The sequence below is a fragment of the Bos indicus x Bos taurus genome, chromosome 21 (assembly GCF_003369695.1).
Source record: "Bos indicus x Bos taurus breed Angus x Brahman F1 hybrid chromosome 21, Bos_hybrid_MaternalHap_v2.0, whole genome shotgun sequence".
NCBI lineage: Eukaryota > Metazoa > Chordata > Mammalia > Artiodactyla > Bovidae > Bos > Bos indicus x Bos taurus.
In genome coordinates, this window is record NC_040096.1 from 23,302,544 (window position 1) to 23,314,237 (window position 11,694).

The window sequence follows — 11,694 nt, forward strand, 5'->3', positions numbered from 1 at the left end:
AAGTGAAAGCATTTGTGCAAAGTAAACATCAATGGGTGGGGCACAGACTCAGTGCCCAGTCAGCATCAGGTTTGTGCCTCCAGAAGTAGAGTGGGTACCTCGGCCGACGTGATTACATAAAGTGCAGCTCACAGATCTCCAGTGTCTCTGTGTACTCATGGGCTAATTCAGTTGTTTTCACTCCTGGCCCCAGGGGGTATGGAGAGCCCCATGTATTAATTACCAGTTAGGTTTTCTCCGGGTTTCAGTGACTTCTGAGATGCCTTGAGGGGACGATGTGATGATGATCTCATGGCTTTTTTATACTGTGCTTTTAACTCACTAAAGGATCTCCTGCCTCTTTGAAAGAGGTAAATAAAACTGCTCTAACTGCTAAAGTCCAGAGCTTTTTTTGTGTTTGTGTTTCTCTTTTTAAAGTTTCCTTCACTAATATGTTTTGTGTGTATACAAAATAATACTGTAAAAAGTAAAACTAGACAAATGAATAATCTGCACCTAACCAGTGATTCTGCCCTGTTGTGAATGCTTCTGTCTGTTTTACCAGGCCCACACAAATTTATATAAATTTGGTCTATATGTTTTTCCTTTATTAAACTGAGGTTTTATATATATATATATATAAATTCACACGTGTGTATAATTCTTTGTTCATACAACAGATTATAACAGCCATCACTCCAGGTAAGTAGCCATAGATTAAAAATTAATGACTTAATTTTAATAACATGACATGGTATGGTATGGATATACCATTGATTATATGACCATTCTCCAATAGGTAGACACTTCGGTTTCCTTTTTTGCCTCTACTATGCCATGTTGCTTTTATCCATATATCCCCTGACGCTCTTGTGTGTTCTGTTGGGGTGGTCTCAAAAATAGAACTGTTGGGTTAAAAAAACCTGTATTATTTCATTTTAATAAATACTGCATTTCCTAAAGAAGTGTAGAAATTTACATTCCCATCAGCAACATGTGAGTTTGCAGGTATGTTTTCTCTCTTCCTCCCTGTGACTTCAACTTTTTATCTGGATGGCCACAGGCTTTTGTACCTTCAGAGAACTTGACTGGGTTGTGTTTCATTGCTGATCACTGTCATATTTCACCTGGGACACCTTCGTTCTGTAAAATAATCTTATTTATCCAATATTTTGATTGTATCTTCAAATCTTTGTTCCATTTCTTCGGTTCTCTCCTCCTGCTATGTGTTGGTTTTCCTGTTTCTGACTTATGGATCTCTCATTTTCCTTTCTTTGCTCACTTTTATCCTGCCCTCTAAACTCCATGTCATATTTTCAGCCTCTTCTCTGTTGTGTTGTTTTCAATAGGACCTTTATTTCTGTGATGCTTTTTAGATTTTATTAGCCACATTTCAGGTGCTCAGGATCCACATGTGACTAGCAGCAACTGTCCTGGCATCACAGTTCTATAATCGGACTAAAGGCTTGGGGTTCTGTGGACTTGACTTGCTCCCTTATCCTCCACGGTGCTCCAGTTCCTCAGGTATGTCTGGGGAAACCTAAGGCTCTGAAGAGATTTCCCAGAGGGACAGAAGGTACTCACTAGAGGATCCCACTACACAGTCTATTTGGCAGGTGTGTTCTTCACTCCAGTTAATAAACTGGCATCCTTTTAATTCCTTGTCAGTTGTCCAGCCCAATTCTGTTTTCAAAGACAGTGACTAGATGGGATATCTGAAAGCTGCAAAGTTAAGGGAGGCACTTGGGACCTTGCTGGCTCCACCAAAGCGCTGACCCACACTCTTGAGTACTCAGCCGGCCCTGGTTAATAATGCCAACACTCTGGTCTGTGCTAAACCCAGAATGTGAGGGGATTAAGTCTAAGGAATGTCTCTGAGGAGACCAGACAAGAAGGACCAGAGATTCTGATATTGGTAGTTGGGCACAACAGAAAGGGATTCCTAAAAGTACTCATTTCAGAAGGAATTGAGAATCCATTCCCTTCTTTAAACTGTGTGTGGGTTTCTGCTGTTGCGTTATGGTGCCACCTTTTGGATGTAAACTGAAAATCTAGCCTTATAAACTTTGTCTCTAGTCACAGGCATTAAGAAAGTCTGAAGTAGGGGCCCTTGATGGGTTCTCACATTTCTGTTCTACTTTATGGTTAAGGAACTACCTAACTGAATATCCAGAATGTAAGAGAGGGATGCTGGCGGCCTGAAGCCCAGAAAAGTACTGCCTCCTAAAGTGAGTCTTTCAGTTCAGTTGTTCAGTTGTGTCCGACTCTTTGCAACCCCATGAACCGCAGCACTCCAGGCCTCCCTGTCCATCACCAACTCTGGAGTTTACCCAAACTCATGTCCATTGAGTCAGTGATGCCATCTAACCATCTCATCCTCTGTCACCCCCTTTTCCTCCTGCCTTCAATCTTTCCCAACATCAGGGTCTTTTCAAATTAGTCAGCTCTTCGCATGAGGTGGCCAAAATACTGGAGTTTCAGCTTTAACATTAGTCCTTCCAATGAACCCCCAGGACCGATTTCCCTTAGGATGGACTAGTTGGATTTCCTTGCAGTCCAAGGAACTCTCAAGAGTCTTCTCCAACACCACAGTTTAAAAGCATCAATTCTTCAGTGCTCAGCCCTCTTTATAGTCCAACTCTCACATCCATACATGACCACTGGAAAAACCATAGCCTTGCCTAGACAGACACCTTTGTTGACAAAGTAATGTCTCTGCCTTTTAATATGCTGTCTAGGTTGGTCATAATCTCCCTTCCAAGGAGTAACCGTTTTTTAATTTCATGGTTGTAATCACCATCTGCAGTGATTTTGGAGCCCCCAAAAATAAAAATTAGCCACTGTTTCCCCATCTATTTTCCATGAAGTGATGGGACCAGATGCCATGATCTTAGTTTTCTGAATGTTGAGCTTTAAGCCAACTTTTTCACTCTCCTCTTTCACCTTCATCAAGAGGCTCTTTAGTGAGTCTTTAGCTGTTTGGAAGTTTAAGCACTGTAAAGGTGCCACCCACATGCACTGTTTCTCTCCATCCCCCAGCTGGCAAACTAGTGAGGAGGAGCTCACGGCCATCGGGAGTTCAACCTCCCTGTTTCTGCCTCCAATTTGGTCAGTGTAGTGTAGACAAAGCACCTAGCAGTGTCTGGCAAGCAGCAGGCACCGAAGTTATTAATTTACTATTCTTAATTAAATCATTTTTGCAAGAGTAATTATCATGTATTAAAGTGAAGATGATAGATTACATACGCACTGCTAGACCACCACCATGATATTATCTCCAGAGTTGGATAAGTATCTTTCAGACCTTGTTCATGGGCTGCCTCAAAGGCTGGACCCTCAGGACAACAGATAGGACAAGAAACACAGCAGTCACTTAAATTTAATGGGGGGAAGGCAGAGCTATAATCATATTATCTGACACATGTTATAGGGGTGGGGGTTTTGTATCCTTGTCCTAGGTCACTGGGCCTGTCTTAATGTTCTTGGAGGAAGAACAGGGTCCAGCTGAAGAAAGCTGCATTAACTACACTTTCACATCAGGTCAAGGTACCCAGGCCTTAGCTGTGATTGTTATTAATGGGGAACAGCCCTGTGCAGGTCAGGAGAGCACAGACTGCTAAAAGGCAACCTTGTTCGCTGAGGAAGAAAGGGAAATCATGTCCCCAGATACAGCTCCTGGACCAGTTACTACCTCTGGCAACCGCTTTTGATGACTGGATGTTCTTTTTTCAAAAAATACAGTGCGTTTCTCAAAAAAAAAGTGACTAGGCAAAAACGTTCCTATGTTAAAATATGGCTATTTAAATAGATGATTGTGGTAGATATCTGTTACTCCTATCCAGACTCCTATTTCTGTAAGTTTTCCTAATTTGTATTCAAGTACTTCCCCTTCTCTGCTCTCTCCTGTTTCTGTTTAGGCTGAGCCCATCTCCAGCTCTAGGATGGACCTTGATTAGTGTAAAACAGTGAGAGTAACTCTCCTCATTAGTCACTGGTTTAGGCACCTTGTGTTACAACCTGGCATTCTCTGACAATAGGGGCTGGTTTAGAAACTTCGTGTGACCTGATCTGGGCTAAGATACAAGGAGAAGCTGATGGAGAGCTTTTGGAAAAGAAATACCAAAGCTCTTATGAGAGGCCCTTTTTCCAACTGGATAGGTGGATGAGAAGCCCAAAACTGCTGCCTTTTTGCCTCCAGGAAGGAAGTGGGCCTGAGAGTAAAGCTGGCACTGCTGACGTAAGTCAGGAAGGAAAGTAGGTGGGTCCTTTATGACATCACTGAACTGCTGATGAGTCAAACCAACCCCTAAGTAAACCCTGCCTCTGAGACTTTTCAGGTATGTGAGCTAATAAATCCCTTCACTGCTTAAGCCAGATGAGTTAGGTTTCTGTTACTTATCAGGGAAAGCATCCTAACAAACAAGGATTCATGTAAAGACCACAAGTAAAAAAATGCCTGTAGCGCACACACCAGAATAGTGTTGAAAAAGAACAGAAAGGATTCTGAAGCCAAGACCACGTAAAGCAGAGCACATCTGGGGGCAGACGGCGTAAGAGAAGGGAGCTGAGTGCAACCTGTGCTCTGCCCTTTACTCTGATTTCGGATGAGCCGCCGCACTGATTGTCCTTGGTTCCTCTCAACAAAATAAGTTGTACTGGACAAATGGCTCCCAGTTCTTTTACCATCCATCATTTTTATTATTGGTCCTTTTAGTGGATTTTATATTTTTAAAAACTTTTGTCTATCAGGTTTTTCTCATGTACTTATTAGACAAAGCAGACAACTGCAAATCAACTCTTCCATCAGCAAAGTTAGTAATTATTTAGATTACCTTAATTACTATAGTTTGTATTGAACATTTAAAAACAAGATACTTATTATTAGTTTTTGAAGCCTCAATATAGATATGACTTCTGACAGGACAGGCTTTCACAAGTATTGAAAATAGTTTCCAGATCATCTGTCTTCTTTTGAAGATCTTAGGAGATTCATAAGGACAACAGATTTGATGACTGGAGTTACCATCCAAGAGGAATATTAACATGAAATTACAAATCTTTTTTTTTTTTTTCTTTGCTTGGTAGTGTTCCGCTCATGAGATCTGAGTTTCCTGACCAGGGATTGAGCCTGGGCCGTGGCAGTGAAAGTGCTGAGTCCTAACCACTGGACTGCCAGGGAACTCTCTAAATTGCAAGTCTTGATTGTTCTTTCTTTTTAACAAAATGCTCAACAGAATTTTTAAAAGACAAAAAAATGCTGCATTTACATAAAAGTGAAAGTCGCTCAATCGTGTTTGACTCTTTGTGACCCCATGAACTACACAATCCATGGAATTCTCTAGGCCAGAATACTGGAGTGGGTAGCTGTTCCCTTCTCCAGGGTATCTTCCCAACCCAGGGATTGAACCCAGGTCTCCTGCATTGCAGGCGGATTCTTTACCAGCTGAGCCACCAGGGAAGCCCAAGAATACTGGAGTGGGTAGCCTATCCCTTCTCCAGTGGATCTTCCTGACCCAGGAATCGAACCAGGGTCTCCTGCATTGTAGGTGGATTCTTGACCAGCTAAGATACCAGGGAAGCCATTTACATAAGCATTTTAAAATATAAAGTTACACTACGAAGCAGTGTGACAGGTTTCCTCTGTCACTTTTAAACTGGATTAGAAGGCAGTCCCCAGAATTCCAGTAATTGCTGTGGAAATATTACCATTCTAATTTACAACCAGGATAAACTGCATTCAGCTAGAAGCCAAAGGATCTAAGTTCTAGTTGCCATCTTGCACCAAGTGATCCTGAATACTCTCAACTTCTGAAGTCAGAAGCCTCATCACAAAATGAAAGGGGCTGAATCAGGTCATCCTAAATATCCTTTCCAGTTCTGTACTCTGTAATTCTGTGAAAACAGAGTAACATGTCCCGAGCTGTTTGGGATCAGGGATTTGAGAACCTAAGTTCCATGTCCAGTACTTTTAACCTTCATACTTCTTTTTTGAGTCCTGTTCTTATTAAATATATTTACACATTCTGTGTATTTAAGTGTATTTTAACAGTCTCTCCATCATTAGCAATAAAAAAAGTTTCTCAAGGACGTACTTTTCATTTCTTGCTTTTATTTCTTTTCAACTTGCTTTTTCAATTTCTCCAAGATCTCTTCCGGAGGTGTGGAGGCCAAAAGCTTCACCACTTTTTCACGAGATTTACCACCCTGGACCAAAAGGAAAAATCGGTGTCAGGACAACACACTAAACTTTCTAATGCTGTTAGTGACAGCAGACTTCAGTTGCTGAGGATACACCACCGTGTCCTTGTGGGGCTGTCACAGGTGGGCTAGTTTTCCTGGTAGCTTAGTGCTGCTTTCTCCTAGCCATTTCTGGTCTATCCAAAGACAGATTCCAGTTCAGTACTTTTTTCTTTTTCTTTTACAATTCCCCAGAAGTTTTACCTTCATCCATCAATTCTGTAGTAATAAAAATTAGGCATTTTCAAAATGAGTATGGAATCTGGACGTACAGTATTCTGTTTTCAAGTAATATTTTTGTTTAAATTACCAAAACAAATATTGCAATATAAACTTTGATTAAAAATAATTCTAAATACAGGATTGCTATTCTCTATACTGTTACACATTTCTGAAAAATTCCAAACAAAACGTGACCACATATCCAAGTGCTATGATCCCACAACCGATTAAGACAACTATAAGAAGGATTTGTTTAGAAACATCCTTTAAAGAAAGTAAATTCTGAGCAGGTATTTATCTAGATGGGTAGAAGGTGCACAGGTGGAAGCATGGGGAGGGCTTTTAGGCAGATGTTAGGGCATGCGCGCTGGCAGAAGATCAGAAATGACCTGCTGTGGAGGAGATGCGGAGGGGCATGGCCTGATCATATGGATGCTTAGGTGTTGGTGCTCGTCGCTCAGTCGTGCCCGACTCTTTGCGACCCCATGGACTGCAGCCCACCACGCTCCTCTGTCCATGAGATTTTCCAGGCAAGGATACTGGAGTGGGTTGCCATTTCCTGCTTAGGGGAAGCCTACTAATCAATGGATGGGAGCTACAGAATATAGCACTGGAAAACAAGCAGAGTTGTAAGAAATATAAGCTTGAGTGGGTCTTACTCCTGCAGATTCTATTTGAGTAAGCCTGAGGTAATGCCCAGGAACCCGTGTTTTAGAAATCATTCCCAGGTGATTTTGATCACCACCTCTAGTGCAGACCCTTCTAGTGCAGAAGTATTAAGGACTTTGTATGAGCCATCTCTTTAATGAGTGTCTCCCAGTGAGCAAGGACATGCTGGACCAGATGTGCCTGATGGACTCACTAATGGAGATTACAAACACCAGGAAGCATTTTAGATGTTTCTACTAAGGTGATGAGTTGAGGAAAGAGACAAGCAAGTTTAATCTGACAGAGCAGGTACAGGCATGAACTCAGAAGAACTAAGGCATTTGGGAGGAAGGGGACTAGGAAGAATTATAGATTTTTGGTGATTAAATGTATATGAGAGTTAAAAACAACTGGTTTTTCAATTATTTTGAAAAGAAAAAAAATTGGTGTTTTAAAAGTAATGACTGATGTAGTACTCAAAGATGTTGAGAGAGAGAAAGAGAGGCCTACCTTATCCAAAACCACATCACTCTTCCTGAGTTCTAAGACTTTGGAAAGATAGCGACACAGCTCTGCGTTAGCCTCTCCCTCTGTTGGAGGTGCGGCAATGGCTACACTCACAGCCTCGGTTGTCACATCTGGAATGAGAACAGATCCTCATAGAGTTCCTTTTCTTCATGAAGTGGGGATATTTTGTAAAAGCATTTGCATTTGTCTGGCATACAGTAGGGATTCAGTGAATAACTGCTGAATGAAGAATGATGAAGCTCATCAGTTAAGGGAACATAAACATGCTACCACCATTATAGAAACCCAGAGAAGAAAACTGGTTTTCACCTGCTGACCAAGGTGGGCCCAGAGTCTTGAGCAATAATCTGGAATTAGGAGCTGGAAACTGCGCCTGGTCTGATAGGAAGAGCCCCAGGCAAGGAGTCAGGGGAGCTGGGCTTTAGCCCAGCAGTCACTGAGAAATGAGTGAATGAGGTAGCTCACAGATTGTACAGGGCTGTTCAGAGTTTCCTCATTAGGGAAGTGGCAGCACTGCATTAGGTTCACCTCAGTGAAATGCCTCTCTGATGTTTTTAAAATGTATTTATTTAGTTAACAGCTACATAGCACTTACACCAAGTTTAAGGGCACACAAACATATTTTAAGGGCTTTACCAATAATAACTTTATTCCTATAGTTTATCATCTCCATTTTACAAATGAGGAAACTGGAACCGAGAAGTAATGTGTTCGGGGTCACATAGCTACAAAGTGATGTTGTGATTCAAAAATAAACTTGAATTCATGCTTTGAAACCCAGGGACAATGAACACTGCTTTCTGAAGTGGTTCAGGCTTCCTCATCAATACAGCCTTCATAAAGAGCAACCTGCCTGCAGTCCTCCATGTCATTTCTGAGAGGAGTATATATTCAAAGCAGTTTGCAAATGAGCTTGAGCTAGTCCTACATTTGGGGTTACCCAGGCATTTCCATACTCATTCATCTCGCCTGTGTAAACATGGCCACAGTCCACAGGAATGAGACAGTAGAACAACCCTTCTCCTATCCTGTCACTGATTTTATGATGCAGTTTTCCAATTTTAGTATCTTTGAAATCCAGGTGTTAGATGGGAAAGAAAACGTTTAGTTGATGTGGATTTTGTCTGTCTTACTGGTACATAAAGTACCGTGTGTACCTTACAGTTGATGGCCAATTATATCTGATGAAACATGGTATTCCAACAGTATGCAGAGACAGTGTCCACAGCGACTACTTAGAAAATGCTGGCTAAGGAGGGGACAGCCAACACACAGCCACGCTAACATGGCCATAAGCACAAACCAGGCCTAGCACCCCAATTCTGAGGTCTTGTTTTCAAAATATTAAAAAAATTGGAATACAGAGCTTTAGTGGGTGACAAAGACAATCAAAACTACTCAGATCAATGCTTTTCAAACTTTTTCCCCCACTCAGAATCCCCCACCTCCACTCAATTTCCCCTGAAATTCCAACATTTAAAGCAAATGTCAACAGTTCTCAGGAGTCCTCTCTGCTTACCTCACCTGTGCCCACCACAGAGAACCCTGAGGCAATTTTTGGGGTCCAGGGAATAGCTTAAAAGCTTCTAACAGGCCAATTATCTCATCTGACAGATGAAAGAACTGGGCCTAGAAATATTTTGCATAGCTTGGACTGAAAACAAGCTCACACAGGTGTTGATCATCAGGTTCTCTCCCTCCTTGGACCAATGATCATTAAAAATAACCGAAACATCTTTCTCTGAACGTTTCTACTTTTGGAATAGGACAAACTAAGAATCATCTAGGCTACATACGTTTCTGTATAAGTTCTTTCTAAAATACCTTTTTTAAAACTGAGGTATGATCGACATATAACAGCTGTACAACATAATGATTCAGTATTTGTATTTTGAACTGATCACCATAATACTGGCTAATAAAATATAAAAAAAGAGTGTTCAGTGGTTTTTCATCTAACTTGGTATGCTTTAAATATACACATATTCAGTTTTAAGCACTAGATTATACCTTTAAATTAGAATTCAGAGTTTAAAAATGGAGGAGCCTCTAACTGCAGACGTGAAAAATACACTTGACCATACAGGATCAAGTTTCAGCAAACTAAGGCAAAAGAAGGATGGAGCAGGGGACAGCTGAGTCCTTCATACAAGATCCCTACCCCAGGGTCCAAGTATACCTGTCACAGCATTTTGTTTGGAACCCGGTTTGGCATGGATGGCTATGCTGACACCGCCTTTAGGATCAACTGTCACAGGACCTAAGGGAGGAAGTGGTCTCTCTGGTTCCTTGCTCTGGTTTTTACCCTAAAACGACAAGAACAACCACACTACAGCTTCACAGTTTACAAAACACTTTCCCACGCATTTGATCCTGCCAGGATTCCTTTTCACCCTTAACCAAGGCAAATTAGGCTGATTAGTCATGTCCAAGGATTTCTGGTCATCTAGAATGGTCTTCCAACATCTTTCACGGCTCAAATCAATTATTCCACAAAGCCTCCCCATCAACTCCACTGTTTTTTTCCTGCCTTGGTAAACCTTAGAGCCGGCTCCTTTGCATTTCCCATTCCTCAGGGGCAGCGACTATTCATTATTTATCTTTGTATTTCAAGCAGCACAAGTTAAACGTTTGTGAACAACCACGGCTGGACGTGTTTATAAGGGGGGAGGGGTGGAGAAAAAAGGAACAACAGTGGTATTTAAAGGACTTATTGTTATTTAGCCGCTAAGTCGTGTCTGACTCTTTCCGACCGCGTGGACTGTAGCCCGCCAGGCTCCTCTGTTCATAGGATTTCCCAGGCTAGAATACTGGAGTGGGTTGCCACTTCTTCCTCCAGGGGATCTTCCCAACCCAGGGATCGGATCTCTGTTTCCTGCACTGGCAGGCGAACTCGTCGCCGCTGAGCCACCCGGGAAGCTGATTTAAAGAACTACTATGTGTCAGAAGCCGTACTAGGAACTTTCTACTCAACAAACATAAACTGCGCACCAGGGGAGTGTGGAAGCAAAGGATGAGTAAAGATGAATAAGGACACATGGCCCTTGCCCTCAAGGAGCCCGGACTGTGGACTGGTACACTGTGCTAGGAGCGCCGACCACACACCCACTGGGCATCACCGCGCAGCGAAGGAGGAGGCAGTTCGGCCTCGAGACGCCGGGGAAGCTCCCAGCAGGAAGCAAATTTAGAGCCGAGTCTTAGGAACCAACCGAAATCGGCCCTGCAGAGACAGTGGAAGGGAAATGGGAAGTGGTGGGTTCCCGACGGAGGGGTGGGAAGACAGTCGAGGGAAGGAAAGGGGACTGAACGCTGGCGAGCCTCCCAGGGAAGTACAGGCCACACCGCGCTGCCGGAACACGAAGCGCGAGCCTGGGAGTGCGAAAGCGAGGCCGGAGGGGCGGCAGTCACCGCTCGGGGAGAGGCACGCGCGACGCCGGCCCAGGTGCTCGACCTCTCCGGGTGGCCTGCGGCGCAGCCGAGTCGGGTGGGGAGAAGGAGGCCTGGGACTCGGAGACAACAAGCGGTTAGCGGAGCTTCTACCCACCCGCGTGTCCCGCTTCTCTCCCGCGCTCCTCAACCAGCATTCCTGCGGCCCACCCTCCCGCGGCCACGGGAATTGCCACTGGCCTTGTTCGTCGCACCACATTTCTTAGGCATGTCGCCCAAAGGGAGCCGGGTGACAGCCCGAGAACCAGATCCAGCTTCGAGCAGCCTCAACCCGTAGCCTAACAGCTGCATCCCAGCCAGGCGACGGAAGAGCCCTCTGCGCCTGCGCATGCAGCAGCGGAGAGTGGCCCAGTTGGCCTGAGCCTCCGCTCGGGCACGAGGGCGACGCCTTCTGGCTGGCCGGAGCACGACTCCTTCTTCCTGGAAAGACCTGAAGAACTACTGCATGCATGCTCAAGTCGTTAAGTCGTGTCCGACTCTTCCGAGACCCCACGGACTGTAGCCCGCCAGGTTCCACAGTCCACGCAGTTTTCTAGGCAAGAGTGGAGTGGGTTACCATTTCATCTTCCAAGGGATCTTCCCCACCCAGGAATCGAACCCATGACTCTTGGGTCTCCTGTATTGGCAGGCAGA

At 43.7% G+C, this 11,694-nt stretch overlaps 1 protein-coding gene across 4 annotated transcripts; it reads right to left on the reverse strand.

The window, feature by feature from the left end:
* Positions 1-692: 692 nt before the first annotated feature.
* Positions 693-11,406, reverse strand: C21H15orf40 (chromosome 21 C15orf40 homolog). 4 transcript variants are annotated; one of them, XM_027520736.1, is made up of 5 exons: positions 11,242-11,406; positions 9,794-9,920; positions 7,597-7,724; positions 6,072-6,183; positions 693-884 (listed from the first exon to the last, which is right to left on the reverse strand). In XM_027520736.1, exons 1-4 carry the CDS (start codon positions 11,389-11,391, stop codon positions 6,088-6,090), a joined length of 501 nt encoding a protein of 166 aa, XP_027376537.1. In that variant the 5' UTR covers positions 11,392-11,406; the 3' UTR covers positions 693-884; positions 6,072-6,087. The 4 variants fall into 4 exon arrangements, with proteins under 4 accessions (XP_027376537.1, XP_027376536.1, XP_027376540.1 ...); XM_027520735.1 differs by lacking the exon at positions 693-884 and having other exon boundaries at positions 5,053-6,183; XM_027520739.1 differs by lacking the exon at positions 693-884 and having other exon boundaries at positions 5,053-6,183; positions 10,606-11,366.
* Between the last annotated feature and the right edge of the window lie 288 nt (positions 11,407-11,694).